The sequence below is a fragment of the Aspergillus novofumigatus genome, assembly GCF_002847465.1.
Source record: "Aspergillus novofumigatus IBT 16806 chromosome Unknown P174scaffold_9, whole genome shotgun sequence".
NCBI classification, from domain to species: Eukaryota; Fungi; Ascomycota; class Eurotiomycetes; order Eurotiales; family Aspergillaceae; genus Aspergillus; species Aspergillus novofumigatus.
In genome coordinates, this window is record NW_020194282.1 from 926120 (window position 1) to 945113 (window position 18994).

At 50.1% G+C, this 18994-nt stretch overlaps 9 protein-coding genes across 9 annotated transcripts; 7 read left to right on the forward strand and 2 right to left on the reverse strand.

Moving 5' to 3' along the window:
- Positions 1–1916: 1916 nt before the first annotated feature.
- Positions 1917–4121, forward strand: P174DRAFT_425008 (putative POT peptide transporter; the record flags this gene model as incomplete). The annotated part of the gene is made up of 14 exons (XM_024825247.1): positions 1917–2097; positions 2147–2202; positions 2252–2376; positions 2426–2536; positions 2589–2596; positions 2650–2734; positions 2784–2823; positions 2869–2968; positions 3018–3201; positions 3253–3261; positions 3309–3400; positions 3448–3493; positions 3541–3662; positions 3712–4121. The coding sequence occupies 14 exons, from the start codon at positions 1917–1919 to the stop codon at positions 4119–4121; spliced, it is 1569 nt and encodes a 522-aa protein (XP_024678433.1).
- Positions 4122–5040: 919 nt separating this feature from the next.
- On the forward strand, positions 5041–5843 carry P174DRAFT_425009 (MBL fold metallo-hydrolase; the record flags this gene model as incomplete). The annotated part of the gene is made up of 2 exons (XM_024825248.1): positions 5041–5275; positions 5329–5843. 2 exons carry the CDS (start codon positions 5041–5043, stop codon positions 5841–5843), a joined length of 750 nt encoding a protein of 249 aa, XP_024678434.1.
- A 215-nt stretch (positions 5844–6058) lies between these two features.
- On the reverse strand, positions 6059–7589 carry P174DRAFT_396637 (putative toxin biosynthesis protein). Its single transcript, XM_024823751.1, has 4 exons — positions 7360–7589; positions 7170–7308; positions 7010–7118; positions 6059–6965 (listed from the first exon to the last, which is right to left on the reverse strand). The coding sequence occupies exons 1-4, from the start codon at positions 7552–7554 to the stop codon at positions 6143–6145; spliced, it is 1266 nt and encodes a 421-aa protein (XP_024678435.1). The 5' UTR covers positions 7555–7589; the 3' UTR covers positions 6059–6142.
- Positions 7590–8259: 670 nt separating this feature from the next.
- Positions 8260–9150, forward strand: P174DRAFT_454832 (aminoglycoside phosphotransferase family protein; the record flags this gene model as incomplete). Its single annotated transcript, XM_024829268.1, has 1 exon — positions 8260–9150. The coding sequence occupies one exon, from the start codon at positions 8260–8262 to the stop codon at positions 9148–9150; it is 891 nt and encodes a 296-aa protein (XP_024678436.1).
- Positions 9151–9689: 539 nt separating this feature from the next.
- P174DRAFT_507473 (putative AMP-binding enzyme) lies at positions 9690–11824 on the forward strand. Its single transcript, XM_024831380.1, has 4 exons — positions 9690–10034; positions 10082–10346; positions 10398–10534; positions 10586–11824. Exons 1-4 carry the CDS (start codon positions 9720–9722, stop codon positions 11501–11503), a joined length of 1635 nt encoding a protein of 544 aa, XP_024678437.1. The 5' UTR covers positions 9690–9719; the 3' UTR covers positions 11504–11824.
- Positions 11825–12310: 486 nt separating this feature from the next.
- On the forward strand, positions 12311–13804 carry P174DRAFT_435197 (F-box protein; the record flags this gene model as incomplete). Its single annotated transcript, XM_024825915.1, has 2 exons — positions 12311–12327; positions 12358–13804. 2 exons carry the CDS (start codon positions 12311–12313, stop codon positions 13802–13804), a joined length of 1464 nt encoding a protein of 487 aa, XP_024678438.1.
- A 221-nt stretch (positions 13805–14025) lies between these two features.
- Positions 14026–14563, reverse strand: P174DRAFT_515849 (uncharacterized protein). The gene is made up of 2 exons (XM_024832232.1): positions 14199–14563; positions 14026–14152 (listed from the first exon to the last, which is right to left on the reverse strand). The coding sequence occupies exon 1, from the start codon at positions 14517–14519 to the stop codon at positions 14199–14201; it is 321 nt and encodes a 106-aa protein (XP_024678439.1). The 5' UTR covers positions 14520–14563; the 3' UTR covers positions 14026–14152.
- Positions 14564–16172: 1609 nt separating this feature from the next.
- Positions 16173–18071, forward strand: P174DRAFT_464243 (putative alpha-1,6-mannosyltransferase subunit; the record flags this gene model as incomplete). Its single annotated transcript, XM_024830361.1, has 4 exons — positions 16173–17085; position 17107; positions 17345–17491; positions 17561–18071. 4 exons carry the CDS (start codon positions 16173–16175, stop codon positions 18069–18071), a joined length of 1572 nt encoding a protein of 523 aa, XP_024678440.1.
- Positions 18072–18243: 172 nt separating this feature from the next.
- Positions 18244–18985, forward strand: P174DRAFT_464270 (seipin co-factor family protein; the record flags this gene model as incomplete). The annotated part of the gene is made up of 2 exons (XM_024830366.1): positions 18244–18772; positions 18846–18985. The coding sequence occupies 2 exons, from the start codon at positions 18244–18246 to the stop codon at positions 18983–18985; spliced, it is 669 nt and encodes a 222-aa protein (XP_024678441.1).
- Positions 18986–18994: the final 9 nt, after the last annotated feature.

The window sequence follows — 18994 nt, forward strand, 5'->3', positions numbered from 1 at the left end:
GAATATTTTTAGACGACAGACATGTCTTGTGAAAAATAAAAGACGGTCATCCCAAGTTGCGATCCGTCCAGAACTTGAGTGTTAGCTAGAAATGGAGCTCAATGCTCAAAACAACTACACAGAGCAGGCTGAAGGATATGTGTTTTAGCACTAACATCCAGATTTTCATGACGACGAAGTAACAATGTCATGAGCAGGGCTGTATTAGCCAGGAAGCTGCTGTATGACCGAGATGAGGTTGTTACAGTGTGGCCTGATGCCTGCCTTGATCTACAACAGCTGGTAAGAACACGGGAAATGGACCAGCCAAGGTCAAGCTGTGAACAGCAGACGCTCCTCACTGGTAATCAGTGGCTTTCTCACTCTAAACGCTACTAGGATGATGGCGCCTAATCGATGGTAAGCGTCCTGTTCCAGGTGTTGGTACCCAGGCTCGACCGTGGGGTCACAACAGCAGTTGTACGAAGCAAGCTCAAGATTGAGAAATGCCTCATTAAAAGCAAAAAGGTCACAAAAGGCTATGTCGTGCGTAATCACTGGCTTGGCGCGCCTGAGGAATGTACGAACAATGCAAATGGGTTAGATATCCTAGAACATTTGGACCTGCAATGACCTCCGGCTTAACGATCCAACCAGCTAGAGACGCTAAATTAGGAATGTAGCATTTGGATCACACTTAGTGTGCTCATCATATCTCTAACTTACTGTGTATGTGGATATCTTCGTCCCTATCTTTATGAAATGCGAACTGATATCTCGTGGTGTGAAACCGAGCGTTGGTGGATGACTGCCTTCAATTATTTAAGGTCGATTCATCACTCGCCTCATCCGAACTCGTTGGAAAGCCACTGACGCGAAACCTTCATCATTTGCCTCCAGAGTAGTGGCATCTGACCTTCTCTATCCTTGTTGTTCGTCGTACCTGTATAACGCCGCGTCAGCCTGCGGTGGCCACGTTCAGAACCCATGCTTTGAATTAGAGAATGAAGAATTCAATGTTCCTGGAATTTACATTTCTCATTACGGCCATCACTATTATGTCTCTGAAATAAAGTTCATGGCTGGGCTAAGCTTCTCACCCGCTCCTCATGGCGTTGAAGTTGGACGTGATATCACTGCAGCATTCTTCCACAAAAGCATCGTGAGGCTCTTGCATCTTTTGGATATTTTTAAGTCTCTGATCAAGATGACTGACATTGATGGCACATGTGGGAGTGGACGCGCTCTCATGATAATATACCGCGGGATTTGTAAACGTGGATAGTTTGGCCAAACATCCCTTGGACAGTCCACATTCCTCACTAGAATTGGTGGAATAATCTCGTCCTCCTGTTATTTTGAATGCTTTGACGTCATAAATGGTCTACACAGAGCAATCAGTTTGCAGTATGACTTTCCTCTATCAGTGCACGGGATTCGCAGCTGACAGTGGTGGGCCAATGGATATCAACATACGCGGCAAGAATCTCAGTGGATACCGCAAGGATTGTATCGTGACAATATCTTGACAATAAGGTTGACAGCATCTTGAAAAAGGACAATATGAGGCAATGGTTCTATACAATCAATCCATCTTCCATCGTCATGGGAGAATAGCCTGGTGCAATTGTACACGCGGCCTTACTCTTGCCACAACTTACATGGACAGTAACAAGAGATCTACCGTTGAATCAAGGCAATGGACTCAAGGTCGGCAGATACAGATTCATTGTATTCTCAGATTGTCCTTGCACACAGATCGTCCATCGATTGCGAATCCATTCCTCGGGCCACGAAGATCTCCAATGCCATCATCGCACTGTTCCGCGTAGATCTCATCGACTATATATATTGCATATGCATCCACTATATCCAAAACATGTGCCCGAAAGGTGGATTCATTGACAGGGTTGTCCATCGGTGCAAAGATATGAAACATGGCCTTCTCTTGCACAATAAAACCAACCGATTCATTCGAATGCGAGCATGTGGAGATACCAGAGCCAGAGAAGAGAGATCTTCGGCGAGTCTGCGATGACATCTCACTGGATATTTTTCTCGTGGCCATAGTGGAGTTGGCTGAGCGTTTTACGTATCGTTCCATCACAGCGCCAATGCGTGAGTTCTATCAATAGTGCTTTGGACAGAATCTTGCTGACGGGTATAGAAAACTACATACAGCATGGTCGTGATGATGTACTTCACCACGGTGCCCTTGGATTGGTACTATTTTAGCCTCCTTATTTCTCTGCAAATAAGCTGACAGAAGTAGGGCCAAAAAGTAGCAACTGGGATTAGTTACTTCTTTGTGGGATGGTGCTACCTGGCGCCGATCTTCGGGGCTGTTGTTGCGGACAGCTACCTAGGTCGATTCAAGACCATCTTCCTCGGGACGGGGTACATTCCTTCTACCCCTCGCTTCTCGAATGCAACTAAACATGTATAGACTCTCCGTGTGCGGTGTCTCGGTTTTGTTCGTCACATCGCTACCGCCAAGTCTCGAGCATGGAGTTGGCTTACCAGGGTTAATGCTTGCATTGATATTGATTGGATTGGGGTATGTCTTGCAACGGAACTTTCGGAGATACCGCATATGTTAACGGCATCAGATGCGGTGGTATCAAAAGCAATGTCGGCCCCTAATTGCTGAGCAGTACTCAATGCGCACAGAACGAGTCAAAACACTGCAAAGTGGAGAGATGGTCATTGTGGATCCCAATATTACAGTTCAGACGGTCTATGCACGATACTACTGGTGAGTCTTGAGGATTATAAAGGCGTGTCAGATACTAATATACTTCAAGGGTCATAAACATTGGAGCTCTGTCGATCATCCCCGCTTCAGTTCGTCCACCTCTCGCTTCGTCAGGTCATTGCTAACGGTAATAGTGGCTGGAGCTCAAGGTCGACTTCTGGGCAGCCTTTATGATGCCGCTCTGCCTGTGGTTATTGGCCATTGTCGCCTTAGTGGCTGGCCGTAAGAAATATGGTAAGAGAAGGTGCCTTTTCCCTTGAAGAAAATGACTAAATCATGATAGTGGTCCAGCAACCGCACGGCTCGGCCGTTACCAAGGCCATTCGGGTGTTGTGGATTAGCCTGAAGAACAACTGCAACATGGATGCAGCAAGGCCCTTCGCAATGGAGGCCACTGGTGCGCATGTATGCTGGGACGACACGTTTGTGGATGAATTGAAACGAGCACTTGTTGCCTGTCGTGTGTTGTAAGTACAGTCGAAGCCTTAACCAGACTAGCACTGCTAACGTTATGCCAGTCTGCTATAGTATGTTGGCACTCTCCTCGGCCCATCTGATAAAGCTGACTTTGTAGCCCCATTTTCTGGTTATGCAATGGCCAGGCCAACAACAACCTCGTGAGTCAGGCATCGTCTCTCAAGACATACGGGATGCCGCACGATATGAGTATGTGCTCATCTAGCTTGTTATCGAGCGACTTCTAACCTTTATAGTGGGACTATTCAACCCCCTCACCATTCTGATTGCAGTTCCCCTATTGTATGTTGCTTCCATTCATTCGACATCATCCAATACTGAAAGAACAGTGAACGTCTCATCAACCCTGCCCTCCGACGCTTCGGTATCCCTTTCAAACCCATAAGTCGCATGACTACCGGCTTCGTCGCCATAGCATTTGCCATTGCAATTGCTGCTATCATCCAACAATGTACGTCTCTTCTCGAGCCCTCGAATACCTTTCTAATGCCAGAGTGCAGTAATATATCAATCACCACCGTCTCACGTTAGCATCCTCCTCCAGGTCCCTGTCTACGCACTCATAGGGCTCTCCGAGTTCTTCGCCAGTCTGTCAGGCATGGAATACGCTTACACCAAAGCTCCGAGATCAATGCGAAGCATAGTCTCCGCTCTCTTCCTTCTGACCTGCACGATCGGGTCAACGGTTGGAATCACGCTGTCGTCTGTATCCGTTGATCCAAAGGTGCTGGTGGAGTATGCGTGCCTCAGCATCACCATGTTTGCCACAGCTGTCGTGTTCTACTTTTGCTTCCGCAAATACAACCAGATGGAGGAGAGCATGAACATGATCGGGGAGACAAGCAAGGAGGGATCGAGGAAATCGTCAGTAGAGGATATCCATGATTTGTGTCAGTTGGAAAAGCAGTGATGTAGTATATAGCGATTGTCTATGCTTTTTGTTAATGCGATATGATGACCATAGGTTGGGATCTGGAGATAAATAGACTGCTTTAGTACGCGAGAATGTATAGATATATTAGTAATACTAACCCTTATCCCAAAACTTTACATTTTCTAACATTCAAACAGTCCAGGCATCCTCTAATTGGTGGATATCCAACGGCGGACAAGGCTTGGATTGTGATCGTAGGGTTCAGAGAGAATGTCAGGTGTTTGGCCACGACTGCCACCATGTCGCTTTCTGCGGAGAATCCCCTCTGAGCTTCTATGCCCCTTGAAAGGATCATGGTAAGGTTAACTGAAGACGGTAATACGGGCAGATAAACTTTTCCTTCCCCAAGCGAACCTCTTGGTGGTGGCACTTGGCATCCGCTTATCTGGAAGTTGATCATAACCATCAAATGCTCTGGCTTGGTAAGCCATCAACTGCTCTGACTAAGTATAAGATTGGTTATATTTGTCAATAATAATAATCTATCCCCATGGCGAAAAGCCGTGGGGGAGCAGAACGGCAGAAGAGAAGCTTTTCCGAACCTTTCGTTCCGCTGTTCTTGGCGAATATTCTATCCCGATTAGGAAATGCACCATCGTCATGAATATGATTCTCAGCTCATAGTGGCGAAGACTTGCCTCACGAGTTTCTAAGCATTACTACGCCGTATTCGGTGGTGCCTTTTCCATGCCGAAAATATTTGCTGCCTCATTTGTCAGAATGAATAATTCAATTCTGACTTCTACTGGACAGACATCCCACTGGGTGCGGGTATATATATACTTCGGTCCCTCACTGCCAGCAAAACACTACACTTTCATAACCATCACTTCTCTTCTGAACTCCTTTACATCCTTTGACTCCTAACAATCCCATTTCCAATTAATCCTTCACAATGGCTCCCAAACTCAACGTCACCCACATCGGTACGGCGACTGCCATTCTCGAAATCGATGGCGTCAACATGCTCACCGATCCCTTCTTCTCTCCCGCCGGCTCCTCTTGGCCCGTCACAGAGACGATAACGCTGCAGGTGAGCGACGATCCTGCTCTGCGCCTCGATCAACTCCCCGTCATCGATGCCGTTCTACTCAGCCACGAAGACCACGTTGACAACCTCGATGAGCTGGGTCGCCGTCTGCTAGACGGCCGCCGCGTCTTCACTACCATGGACGGAGCCAAGAACCTTTCCCCCGCCCTGGCGTCCACGGCCTCAAGCCCTGGGAGAAGATCGACACCGTCATCGCCGGAAAGAAGTTCCAGATCATCGGCACGCCCACCCAGCACATCGCTGGAGATGAGTGCACTGGCTTTATCATTACCAACGAGGAATTTGGACGCGGCCGTGACGGTCTGCCCAACGCGATCTGGTTCACCGGTGACACTGTGTACATCGATGAGCTGAAGAAGGTCGGAGAGCAGTACCATGTCCTCGCTGCCATCATGAACCTGGGTAACGCCTACGGACCCGTCGACAAGACCGACCCCAGCAAGGGCGCCTGCCAGATCACCATGGACGGCAAGTCCGGCGCGCGGTTGTTCCGCGACGTCAAGGCTGATGTTCTGGTTCCCATGCACTACGAATCTTGGGGCCACTTCACACAGTTCGGAAAGGAGCTCCGCAAGGACCTTGAGGAGGAGGGTATCATCGATAAGGTGTGCTGGTTGACACCTGGAAAGCCTGTTTCCGTTCTATAAGCTTTGATGTATAGGCTCTGATGTTGTATACCCGGATGTGTCATGACTCATATGGCGGAGTTGAGGGGTCTGTATAGAAAAGTAGAGTTGTGGTGTGGTCTGTATTGCGAAAAGTGGGTTAGTAAATAGCGTCATTCAATACAAATATATCGGTGAAACCCGTTCATAGTAGCCACGTATGGGTGCAGTGACAATAAAGTATTCGCTGACTTGCCCCTTCAACGATGCAGCTGAGATTCTAAGGAAAGAATAACTAGTATTGAATAAGTGATACATTGAGCTGCTTAAAACATTGCAGATTACAGCTTCCCCTTGACGACGCCACCATGGGACCCTACTGCCATCTTAGCAACGCGAATACTGGCCTCGGAATTCCTGAGCATCTCCGGGTCCGACTTCTTGCTCTGGTACGTTCGCCAGAACTCTTCCTCCTTCAGATTTCGCGCAAACCACTTCTCAATCCAGCTCGCTGCGACCTCCGCACACCAACCCACTTCTTCAAAGACAACCAGGTGTGTGGCCTTCGGTGAAACTGCCTTATCAGCCATCCCCTTAGCCACGCCGCCACTTCCTCCAGTGCCAGTCCCGGTGGCTCGTAGCTTGGAATCTTGAGCAACGGGTGGAGAGAGCGGACTCTGGCCACCATAGACCCAAAATACACTTGGCCGCACAAAGGGCAGATTCCGAAAAGCCGCCCAAGCTTCTGGACGGGAGAATGGGGCAGGGCGCTCAAGGACGGGATCCCAGTCGGGAAGTAGGAGGTCGTTCAGCCCCGCTGATTCGGGTTCGAGATTGGGAATGGTGTACGCCCAGGCCTCTTGGTGCTTGCTGGTTGTTAGTGTTACAGCTGTCTTGGGGATACTGGGGTCGTCCTCTGGATTGTAGAGGCGTGTCGGCACAGGTCGCAGACCGAAGTGAAGGTAGCGGTCCACGACGCGGGGATCGCACCTGGCGAATCCTCTCCGGAGCTGCATTTCGGCCTTTGCTCTCGAAGGCCATAGGTCTCGACGCAGCACGGCCGTGATTGCGGGGTTCATGACCCCGAATGGCTCCCCGAAGATGACGGGCTCATAGAGGATGAGTGTTGAGAGAAGACGAGGATGAATGATGGATAACTGGATGCTGCGGTTGTCAGCGATGATCGTCGAAGGAATGAGATAACTTACAGCTGTGCGCATCCCATACTATGGGCGACTCCGATAATAGGACGGACAATGTCGTCCCGGAAGTGGTTGACCATATGCAACAGATCCCGGGAATGATCGTGCCAATGTGCTGCTCGCCGTCAGTTTCCTCTATCAGCTCGAATGATTCAAGTGAGCGTACTATTATCTCCTTGGACATGTTCGTTCAGAGCACCACTTGCGCCTTGATTCGAGATATCGGCGATCCAAATGCCGCGCACCGGAATTGATCGCTTGTTCAATCGAGCGTAGAGATCCTCCCACAACGGCTCATATGCCTCCTATCTGGATTTAGACAGGCACGCAGTAAATCCTGGAGAGAATGGGTTCACCTTTGGAAATCCGTTTCCCTGCGCCCCAATGATCGTCACAGCATTTTCGGGAATAGACTCTGTCTGATCGTGCGGAATATACTGCTTGATCGCAAGCTTCAAAGCAGTTTCCTGGCGTCCTTTTAGGGCATGTGGATGTTCCCGGATATGCTGTCCGGGGATGATATGTTCAACAATCCTGAAAGGGAACGTCATTGTAAAGCAGACTGTCCATCTAGCTACGAACAGATTGAGGGGTCAGACGAAAGATTATGAATTTGAATGGAATTCTCCATGGGGTAGTGCTGATGGGACGCCTGATGTCAGCGCTATCCTGGCACTAGACAGGGGCTAATATAGAGATCTGCGGGGTACAGTGTTTTCGCTTGAAATATCTTGCTCAATGCTTGTAGCATATGATGGTAATTTACATGAGTAAATTACGCAGGAAAAATTAGGAGTATTCAACAATAAGGTGAGGCTATCCGGCGCGATATTACGTGCTAACTTCGTTTACCAAATGAAGCCGGAGAGAAAGCCTGCCGTATCCCAATCAGGTTTGATCCGCGGAACTTCGGAATGTCAATTTGACACCAATAATCAAGGGGTGGCATCCGAGCTTGGAAAATGTTGTGTTGCCTCGAGTCGTCCCTTCACCTCCCTCGAATGCAACACACAACATGCAGCACTTCTGGTCGTCACGAGATTTCACCTTGCCCGTGAAGCTTGAAAGATACAACCCAGCCACCACACAAGCCATCGAAGACAAAGTAGACTCCCCGACACGCTTGAAATCCATGCATATCAACTACCAGAGTCCTGGTTGGACTGCCTCACGGCGGCGGTGAGAGCAGCTATCCTTCTCTTCTTATTTCGATGACCCTTCTTCGACCCCTTGACTCTACAACTTAATTTGCCATCATGACGAAGGAGTCATCCAAAGGTTGCGTTGCATGTGGGTGGACGTCCGACATGCAAGAGCGGTGCTCTTATTCAAGTCATGTTAAACTTTTCTACGGTGCGGACCGACGGGGTACTTGGTCTATTGGGTCCGACGTGATATTGAAAGAACGGCCTGACGAGGGTCCAAAGACTGAAGTGACCACACTGGCGTACCTTGCATCCAACGTGAATCCCAAAATCCCAGCTCCCAAAGTTTTGCGAGACTGGGTCGATGCCAACGGGCGATACTTTGTACTTCTCGAGCGGATGCACGGGCAGACACTTGAGCAGGCCTGGCCTTCACTTTCAGAATCCCAGAGAACGGCTATAGCAGATCAGGTTGTTGAAGTGCGCAAGAAGCTGCGGTCCCTCACATCAGAAGCTATACAGAGTGTTGATCAAAGCCCTTGTTACCCGCGGCTGCTTTTCTCTGATCGCGAGCCCCATGGACCTTTCCACTCTGACGTTGAACTCTGGGATGCTATAAGCCTTACCCTTCACAACACAGCTACAAAGCAGTTTCCTCAAGGAGCCATGGATAACCTGAGGAAACGTATGCCTCGATGTGAACCATACGTCCTCACTCATTGCGATCTGAATTTGGGCAATATCATGGTTCAAGATGGACAACTGGTCGGAATCCTCGACTGGGAATACGCTGCCTATTATCCTATATGGTATGAGTATGTTTCCGCCTCTTGGGGATGGACTGAGGAGGATATTGAGTGGAAAACGCTGCTACAAGAGCGCTTGGCTGCACATGGCGACGCACATAAGGGCGCAAAGGATTTCTGCATGGATCTGCGCCATTTGAGAGAGTACCCAGATTTGGATGACGAGGGCCGAGAAGCTTTACAAAAATTGTCTTAGAATGTGTCATGCCATTTTCTGTTGCGCATATCTTTTTCTTTTTCTGTTGGCTGGGAACTTCCCGCATGCATTTACCCCTGCACTTGACAACATCAGCGTCAGCGTTGGGGACATTCAAGCAGAGTAATCTGATTGATTATCTCGGAGGTCGGGCCTAGGCCTTAGTCTCACGCCAACAGAGTCTTCATGCATTAGTTCTAGACCGGTTGTTGAACGTAGACCAGAATGTGGACCCCGCGTCGGCCGTATATGAATGATACTACTAGTGTCCGCCTCAAGCACAACCGGTGGCTACGAGAGGCAGAGTCATCTGAACCCTCATTCATGTCAATGCATAAAAGCTGTAACATAAATTCTCCTATGAAGTCAAAAAGCGCTGATCAAGCATCCGAATACCCGTAGCGGGACTGAACGGCCAGTCTTAGCTGCATTTCAATACAGCTCTAGTTTGACGACCCCGCGCCGATCCCTGTCTGACTTCGTATATATAGTGTCTCACTCGAGGACTCCCACTTGTAAATTTCACGTGTCACTGGCAATTCACGGTGTACTTCCCAAGATCAGTGACGATGAGTAAAATAGCTACATTTCCTCTGCCTGGCATAAAGCATGGCAAGCGCATCCTGGTGGCGACGATTGAAGAACGAGCGAAGAACGATCCAGACAGCTCCTGGGTGTCGATGCCAATAGACAATAACGATCTATCTAAAGGATACAAAGAGATCACGTTCGCAGAGTTCAACAACGCAGTCAACCATGCTGCTCACTGGTTGCGGCAAAATCTCCCTGAGTCCGACGAGCCATTCCAATCGTTCGCCTACGCAGGCCCTAAGGACCTTCGCTATGCCATTTTTGCTGCTGCGGCCGGAAAGCTGCAGAAAGTGGTGAATATAGCCAGTTTGACATAAATGTTCCTCGCTGATTCATGCAGATGGTGCTCCCGTCGCCGCTGATTCCGCCAGCAGCACAGCGCTTGATTCTGAAGAAGACACAATGCAAGGTTTATATCAGACCGCCCAGTATGGCGCAGGTAGTCGGTACCATTTTGGAGGATGCGCCCCATATCCAACAGATTACGGCTCCTGAACCTGACAGCCTCCTACAAGAATCACCTGCTAAGCCTTATGTATATCCCAAGTCCTGGGAAGAAGGGAAGAATGATCCTTGGTTGGTGGCTCATACGTCTGGCACGACAGGTTAGTGGATCTGGAAGTACCTTAGGGAGTATCATGGATTGACACAGACAGGATTTCCCAAACCCGTCACCTACACTCACCAGATGATGGCTAGTTTTGACGTGGCTGCGGCTCTGCCGGACATTGATGAGTTCTTGCTGCACCACGCTCCCGGGAGACGCTGGTACACGCCTCTACCATCTTTACATGTATGTCACTATCTCTGGAACAACTTGATCCTCGAACTGACCATCCAAAAGTTGGTTGGAATGATGATGGTTCTCTCCGTGCCCACATACGCTCACGCAACCCTTGTTGTGGGCCCACCCGCGCCTCCTTCCGCCGACACCGTCGTCGATATCTTCCAATACGGACGAGTTGACTGCGCCCTGCTAACCCCAGCTCTCATCGACGAAATGTGCTTGAACGACAGAGCCCTCTCTGCATTGAGAAGCCTCCAGTTGGTTAGTTACGGCGGAGCTCCCCTCTCACGAAAGTCCGGCGACCTTCTCGCTCCTTACGTCCAGCTCGTTCCCGCCATCGGAAGCACCGAATCGGGCGGCTATTTCACCGTTTTCCGCCGAGACGACAAGGACTGGGATTACGTCGAATTCCAGAAACAAGCCGGGGCGGTCTTCGAGCCCCGTTCCGGAGACCTCCATGAGCTTGTTTTTGTGCGTGTTCCCGAATGTAAAATGCAGCAGATCTTCCTTCTTTACCCGGACCTCGACCGGTTCGAGACGAAGGATCTGTGGGTTGAGCATCCCACGCGCAAAGGGTTGTGGAAGATTGTCGGCCGTGTGGATGACTATATTCCTCTCAGCCATGCGGATGGGCTTTATGCTGGGTCGCTGGAGCCGGAGATAGAACAGCATCCGAAGGTAAAAGCGGCGCTGGTTGGGGGTCATGGACGACCCCTCCCGGTGCTGCTGGTGGAGCTGCATGATGAGACCGAGGTGGCATCTGACGCTGGTCGTAAGGCGATGGTCGAAAGTCTACAGCCCTATATCGACAAAGTCAACGGGAACTGCCATGAGTGTGTGAAGCTGAGTCCTGAGCGTTTGATCTTCGCCAGTGGAGACAGGCCCTTCATTCGGACGGTCAAGGGTAGTGTGGCCCGGATACCGAGTCTGGAGCTTTACAAAGAGGAGATTGCTGCATTGTTTGAGAATAACTAGGCTGTATGAAGATGGCTTAGATCAACGGATCTTTGAAGTCGGCAATGAATATCTAAGAACTGACGGCAGCATCTCGCTTTCTTAAGTCCAGGTTATAGTTAAATCCTAAACAAGAGGACATCCTCGGTCGTTCTGGATCGTTGAAGCTCTTTAGAAATGCCTCCCACCCTCCGCCATTCTCTTCCTCACTTCTTCGTAGCGACGGCAGTGCGTCTTTCTGCTTCCAATTATGACTTTCTCATCCAGTGATATCCTGATTATCACATAAGTTTGATATTACACCTGCAGGAGCTCTTTCGCGATGGCACAGCTGGTTGATCTGTGCATAAGCTGGGGATCTCCGTCAAAGCTTAATCAAACCCGGGAGTCTCCGTCCTCGTTCAATGACATTCATTGTCTTCATATACGACTTTTCCCAACGGTCTTGGTTCCTCTATGGCCAATTGTTCCATGTCTGAAATGGGAAAAGGAGAGCCGTCTCGAACGCACCCCAGTCCCGTGGTAGAGGTCCCTACGAGTGCCGAAGACAAAGCAGGTCGGATGTCTGAAGACAAAGGTTCATGTCTCATCGACAATGTCTTTTATCGCAGTGAATATCTCCTCATGTAAGACAGTCAAGAAGATTCTAAGACATCTCAGTGGTCGACTGCATGTAAAAATGTCCTTTTTATCTTCAAACAGTTTACTCTCACTTCACCAACTCTTCAGCTGCTCCCCTACCAATAGCATCCAAACCAATCACTGTCGACTTTCGTATCAACTTTAACACCTTCAAGCACCTTTCAAGGAGCACTGCAAGCATCCAAAATGGATCTGCAGACCGGGTGAGTATCTTCTGCTGACAACTCTGATAGTGCAGCTGACAACTTCAGCCCGCTGAGCATGCTTCCCCCAGAATGTCTCGTGAATGTCCTTGACAACCTAGGCACCGCCGACAACCTGGCCGTCTCCAATGTGTCCCGAGATCTGCGAAAATGGGCAAAGCCCCTCGTGTTCAGGAACATCCTTTGGACATACACGGCCACGCCTCTCCGACGCGTCCTTCTGCTCCTGGAGCAGATCTTCCTGAATCCGCAGTTTGCAGGGTATGTCAAGCATCTCCAGCTCACTTACACCGGACCGGCCTGGGTTCTGCCCGATCCAGATATTGACTTTCAACAGCATGCCACGAGATTTGCCTTTGTTACCAGGAAAGCTATCCAGTTCGTGAGCCAGATCGGGCTTTTCGACACGGTAGGTTACGCGGCGTTGTTACAGCAGGGGGATTACTACGCGTATGCGACGGTTCTGATCTTCCAATTGCACAACCTGCGAATTTTGGAGTTGGACTATACCTATACTCTGGTTGGTGGTTTTCCTGGTCTGTTTCTCCAACATGCCTTCCACTCGTCGTTCGAAGGTATCTCCCGATTCAACAGGCTGGAGATCCTCAAATACGGCGGGGACGTCCCCCAAGCGGAGAAGCTTGACAACGAGGCGGAGGAAGCCGTGGCTGTTATTCCTTTACTGGGGAACGAGTATCAATTTGCTCCCTGGTTTGCCCTGCCTAAGCTGAAGCACGTGGAGATCTGGCTCAGGAGTTCTTTCGGTTTCGATGAATACAAGGATCGTTTGGCGGCTGGCGAGCTTGATAGCCTGGTTATAGCCAGATCAAGCGTAGACGCGGCCGATATCAAGGAAATCCTCGGCGCCTGTCCAAATCTCCGGAGGTTGCACCTGGGAGTCTGCTACAACTTGGTGTCGCAGCTGCCACTCTTCGACAGCAAGGAACTGGCGGAGGCGTTAAGGCCATTGAAAGTCCGCCTAGAAACTCTCTCAATAGGTCTAGAGACCGACCCAAGCTTCGTTGGCGGATTCACCTGGGACCAGGACAATAACTTTGGCAGCACGCTGACGGATCCCTTCCTGATGCTGTTCAGTGAGTTCACGAAGCTTCAGGAGCTCGAAGTCCCAATGCCGCTTTTACTGGGCTGGTTCTCGAACGAGAACTGGGCGGATTTCCACAAGTACCTACCCCCAAAGGTACGGCACTTGGTAATGCGGAATGATCTCTCCGGGTTCGATAACTACGCGTGGGATCCGTACGGGATGGTCTTTGCAGTCGACCAGCGGGTTGTTGCGACGAAGAAAACGATTCCTAGCTTGGAAAGGTTGACGCTTCGTGTCTGGGCCACGAATGCTCGTCGGCCGAATGAGGACTTCCTGGCTGAAGCGGCGGATATGGCGCAGTCGGTTGGGGTGGAGTGTCACTCGGTTGTTGACGAGCTTGGCTCGGGGCTTTGGGTTGCCAGAGCTATGTGATGCCACGGGCACAACGTAGCAAGGTTTTCTGGTGTGTAGCCCCTATTCATTTACTTCTGACTATCTTTCCGAAAGGGAAGCTGACTTATTCGTCATCTGTTTTCATGATTCTGCGCTTCATGGCAGCCCTGAGGTTCAATCAAGACATTCAGTATCGGTAGGGTGTATAGTTCAATTCAATTCTATTGACATTTAGAAGACATAACCTGACCATTTCAGCCCATTAAAGTCAACTTCAATTAAAAATTGTGTATTTGACCACTGAGACACTTCAAGTAAATCGGAGCGAAGAAACTGTATCCAATCCCAAGATGAACATTGTACCATGCAATCATTGATCTCTCTCAACTAAGTGCCGGTTAGTATCACTCATAATCCACATAGTTCTACATACTCAGCTGCTCGACCCAATAATCTCAAATGACTGAAATCCCTGTCCCTGGGTATAACATCCGTTTCCACCAGCCTGGTGAAAGGTATCGCAGGCCGTGCCACTCGATGCAATGAACCTCCACCCCTCCGGAAGTTCCTCGATCCTCATCGCTTGAATGGGCTCGGTGACGCCCGTGAGCCAGTAGCAGCCCCAGTTCTGCTCCCCCGTGATGGAGGTCAGGTAGCCGGTGCAGTCGGTGTTGCTGTATGCGGTGACATTCCAGGCTGCTGTGAGGGAGCCGGAGAGGGAGAGGAGAAGTGTTGCAAGGGAGAGGTTCTTCATATTGAGGCTTTGGTATAGGATGTGGCTTGAGATGTTGATGGTTACTGAGGCTGGTTTGTTGTCCAGGTTCAGGGTACAAGTAGATGCAGCGTCTATTATATATTTGAATCTCGTCCATCTCACATAAGATAAACGGATTAACAGTTCTATATTTGGGTTGAAGTATGGGAGGCTTCCGCCTCTGTATGCCAGTGTCTCTGCTCTATTGGCTTCACTTGACCCATCTTGAGGGATAGGCAAGACAATACCCTAAACATATCCAATCTCGTCTGCATAGTACAGTAAGAAAAATGTATGGATTCACACAGCCGGTTTAGACCTCGCCTGAACGTGCAATGATTTGCTGGGGTCTGTCAGCTGCGGGGGCCTGACGGTCAAAATGTGGGAGTAGATGCGATCTTCCACGAGTCAACCTCATTGTGACAGGCAAATCTGGAAAAATGCCATCAATTTAATCCATGGATTCATCATTGCGAGAAGTTGTCTTTCCTGACAAGTTCAGGACCTGGATGGTGGGAGGTATGTCATAATCTGACGCGGCAGAAAGAGATTACTCCTGCGGCGTCGTGGCCTGTGCTCTCATTCAGCCCGGGGATCGAGTATCTACAAAAAGGTCTGCCTGAATATGAGAAGATTCGAAAAGATCCGTGCGATCAATGTTCAATACAAGGGCCTGCTTAATCCTTGATACTTCGAACCATTGTACCGCACAGATAGCTGCAGCCTCCGTGGCATAATATTAAGGGTTCGATTAGACGACAGTAAATGATAACGAATCCATACGGAGTACTCCTGGAATTCGAACAGAGCAACAAGACTTCACGAAGTTGATGTACGCCTTGCCCCATGTAGCAGCCTGGTCAGGTAATTCTCCACAACTGAAGGATTCGCCGAGACGCGAATCAGGCGGCAACCATGGCATTCCATATAGCGTGGGAAATTGCGGTCGCAACTGCGTATATTCTGACAAATATTGCGCATTGGATGATGCGTCTGTTAGTTAGTAGATGAAGCTTTCATATAGAAGAAAGGGGGAGACAATCGATTATTATTGGAGTGGCCGAAAAAGTGTTGATGGTGGCCTGAGGCCTGACGATCTATTCTGGGCTCCTTCCTTTCTGAGCAAAACGTGCCAATCTATTCCCAAAGAGTCTAGTGCCTCAGCGCCCAAACAAACACAAACAACACAACCCAATTCCCAAATAGTCAAAAATATTGCAAACGGCCGCAAACTCCGAGACTAAGGGTCGCGCCAAGCTGCTAGTTTCAGGCAATCTTCCAATTCCCCCCTCGTTCTCCGGAGATTGAGAATCTCTGCAAAAAGTGCAGAATGCCGGGATTCCTCTTCTCAATTCACTGGCGATTCTAGCCACAACACTGTGGTTGAAGAGAATCTCGGATCAACAGTAAGGGATAGTCCACTGCAGGAGATCATATCCGAGATAGAGGCCCACCGACGATCGACCAGCACGGGAACACCGGTTCATCATGCGCTCGAGCTTCAGGGACGACTAGAGGGTTATTTCGGCACCACGATCTGCGCTCCCGTAGCCCGTCCGGTCGGCTGGGATCGAACGCTGCGGTGGAATAAAGATACTTGCTCATGACTGTTTGGATCTTGAAGAGAATTGGGTTCTGTGGATAGCGACACCGATGCGGCCTCACGTTGCCATCCAGGCGATCGTCTTTTTCAGCATCCTGGGGCTGCTTTATCGCTACTATGGTCACCACTCTCACTTGTCTGCCGTCACCGAGGGGGCCTACCCGGTGACGGAGATTGCCATTCCCCAGACCGTCCACCAGCTTCTCCTATCGATGCCCGACCATCCCGTCTCGCAGTTTGAACCCAGTGATCACGTGATCTCATGGCAGCAGTCCGGCTGGAAGGTCGAGTACTGGAGTGAGGAGGCCTGTCTCGAGCTGGCACGCGAGGTGGACGCGTCAGGAACCTTTGCCGCCGCATTTGAGCAACTTCCCTATGCGGTGCTCAAGTCGGACTTTTGTCGCTACCTGGTCCTGTTCGGGCGAGGAGGAGTGTACAGCGACCTTGATGTCCACCTCGTCCGGCCGCTGCCATGGACCGTTATGGGTTCTGAAGACGAGCATCATAGTCCCCCGAATGTGATTATTGGACTGGAAGGAGACGCGACCACAAAAGGTCTGCCTCGCTCGCCGCAATTTGTCCAGTGGACTATGGCGTCGAATGCTTTGCACCCCATGTTCCGGGATCTACTCACTCGTATTGCGGAGAGGACGTCGAGTTTTGTGAAACAGGTGCACGCCTTGGAGGGGGATGCTGAGGTCAATGTTATGGACTGGACGGGGCCGAGTGTATGGACCGACACTATCCTCGACTACTTGGGCTGCTCGGAGGAGCAAATACAGAATCTACGGGACTTGAAAGATCCTGTGAGAATTCGAGACGTGATGATCCTTCCCAAAAGATCATTTGCGGTCACACAGGGGGAAGATCACACTTCACCCGATGTGCTGGTGAAGCACTATTTTAGTGGCACATGGAAGGGTTGCAAAAACCGCTGGCATGGGCGGATTTTACCATGGCTTTGTTAGCATTCTTTGGTATTAGCGTTGACTAGTTTATCTGCATGACTTCAACTGTGTTAAATTGCAAATGGCATTGTCAGTCTTAATTTGTCTGGCTGGCCGAGATAACGGCAGCGGCGGTCGCTTGTCCCGAGGTATTTTGCTTTCAGATCTGGCCGGATGTAGATTAGAAATCCCTCTAAAAGTATATAAACTCACCCCGATTGAAATCAGTCCGATTCAATCCATCTTTCTTCGAGGATATTTCTCAGGGGATTTAGATACAATATGCTTACTGTACATCACCTCCAACGATCTCAATCCGAGCGCATCGTCTGGCTCTGCGAGGAACTGAGCATCCCCTACGAGCTCAAAACCTACCAGCGCGATGCAAAAACTCTCTTAGCCCCTCCAGAATTGCAGCAGCTGTACGTGTTACATAAATTAGCAGATTGAAGTGAAATGACTGAACTTGTCCAGACATCCCACAAAAGCAGCCCCGTCATCCAAGACGGCAGCACCACCCTCGCAGAATCCGGCGCCATCGCCGAGTACATCCTGACCAAATACGGGAATGGGAAATTGGTCATCCCTCCCACAGCAGACAACTACGCTGATTATCTCTACTTCTTACACTTTGCAAACGGATACTTCCAGCCCGCGCTGGTGGGGTACTCCACGGTCCTCCGATCGGGGATCTCCCGCGACGATCCCAGCGCGAGATTCGCCCGGCGCAATTTCGAGCAGGCGTTGAGGGTTTTGGATGACCGACTTACCAAAAATACCTGGCTGGCGGGCGAGGAGTTCACGGCGGCGGATGTGATGAATGGGTTTACTCTGACGACTGCGAGGTTGTTCTTCCCGTATAGTTTGGCGGGGTATGAGGGGATCCTGGCGTATTTGCACAGGGTTAGCCAGAGGGAGGCGTATAAGGCTGCTATGGCCAAGGGGGATCCTGGGTTGGTTCCGTTGATTAGTGCTGAGAAGCCCCGGCCGATCAGGTTGTAGTAATATCATCTCTTCCATGTTGGGTAGATGAGATTTGACGTGATGTGTGTCAACGCCCACTACGTCATCGGAAAGTGACGATCACATCAACAAGAAATAATATATGGTACAGCAGAACTTCACATTCTTCAAACATCATTAGAAGGTATACCTGAGAGGCAATCACCACAAAATGTCCCTCAATACAGTAACCAGCGGCCTAAACAAAGGCCTGCCCACCGACAGCGTCACCAAAACCGCCTCAGGAACAGTCAACCAAACCACACAACAAGTCAACAACACCACTGAAAAAGTCACCGACCAAGCCATTCCAGGCGAGTATCCCTCCGACGACGCCAAATATGACAAACCACCGCCAGACATCTCCTTCTCATCCATCTGGTCCGCCTTCAAAACATGGCTCTTCTCCTTTTTCCCGAACATTCTCGACCGTTTCGAAAACTGGATCAAGGGCCTGATCGCCTGGATCCTGCCCCCTCCGCGACAAGCCAAAATGTACGAGGCCATCCTAAAACGGCCCATCGCGTCCTCGTTCATCATCTGCCAGCTGGTCTGCTGTGGGGTCCCGCTGCTGGTTTTCCTGGCGGGTGTGTTTCTCTTTGCGGCTGTCGCGGTGTTGCTCTGGGCGGTGCTCTCGTTGCTTTTGGCGGGGCCGATTCTGTTGGTGGCTAGTATGATGGGGGTATCGCTTTGGGGTGGGGGTGGGTTTTGTATGGGATGGTGAAGTTTATTGATCAGCATTTCCTGGGGGGACGATTACTCGGTTCTGGTTAGCGAATCGGCAGGATGAGGGGGATGAGGGGGATGAGGCGGAGGGTGAGGGTGATGGTGAGAAAGAGGAGAATAAGGGGAAGGATGAGAAGAGTGACAGACCGAGGAAACCAAAGAAATTGGAAGTCAAGAAGGATACTTGAGTCGGCGGG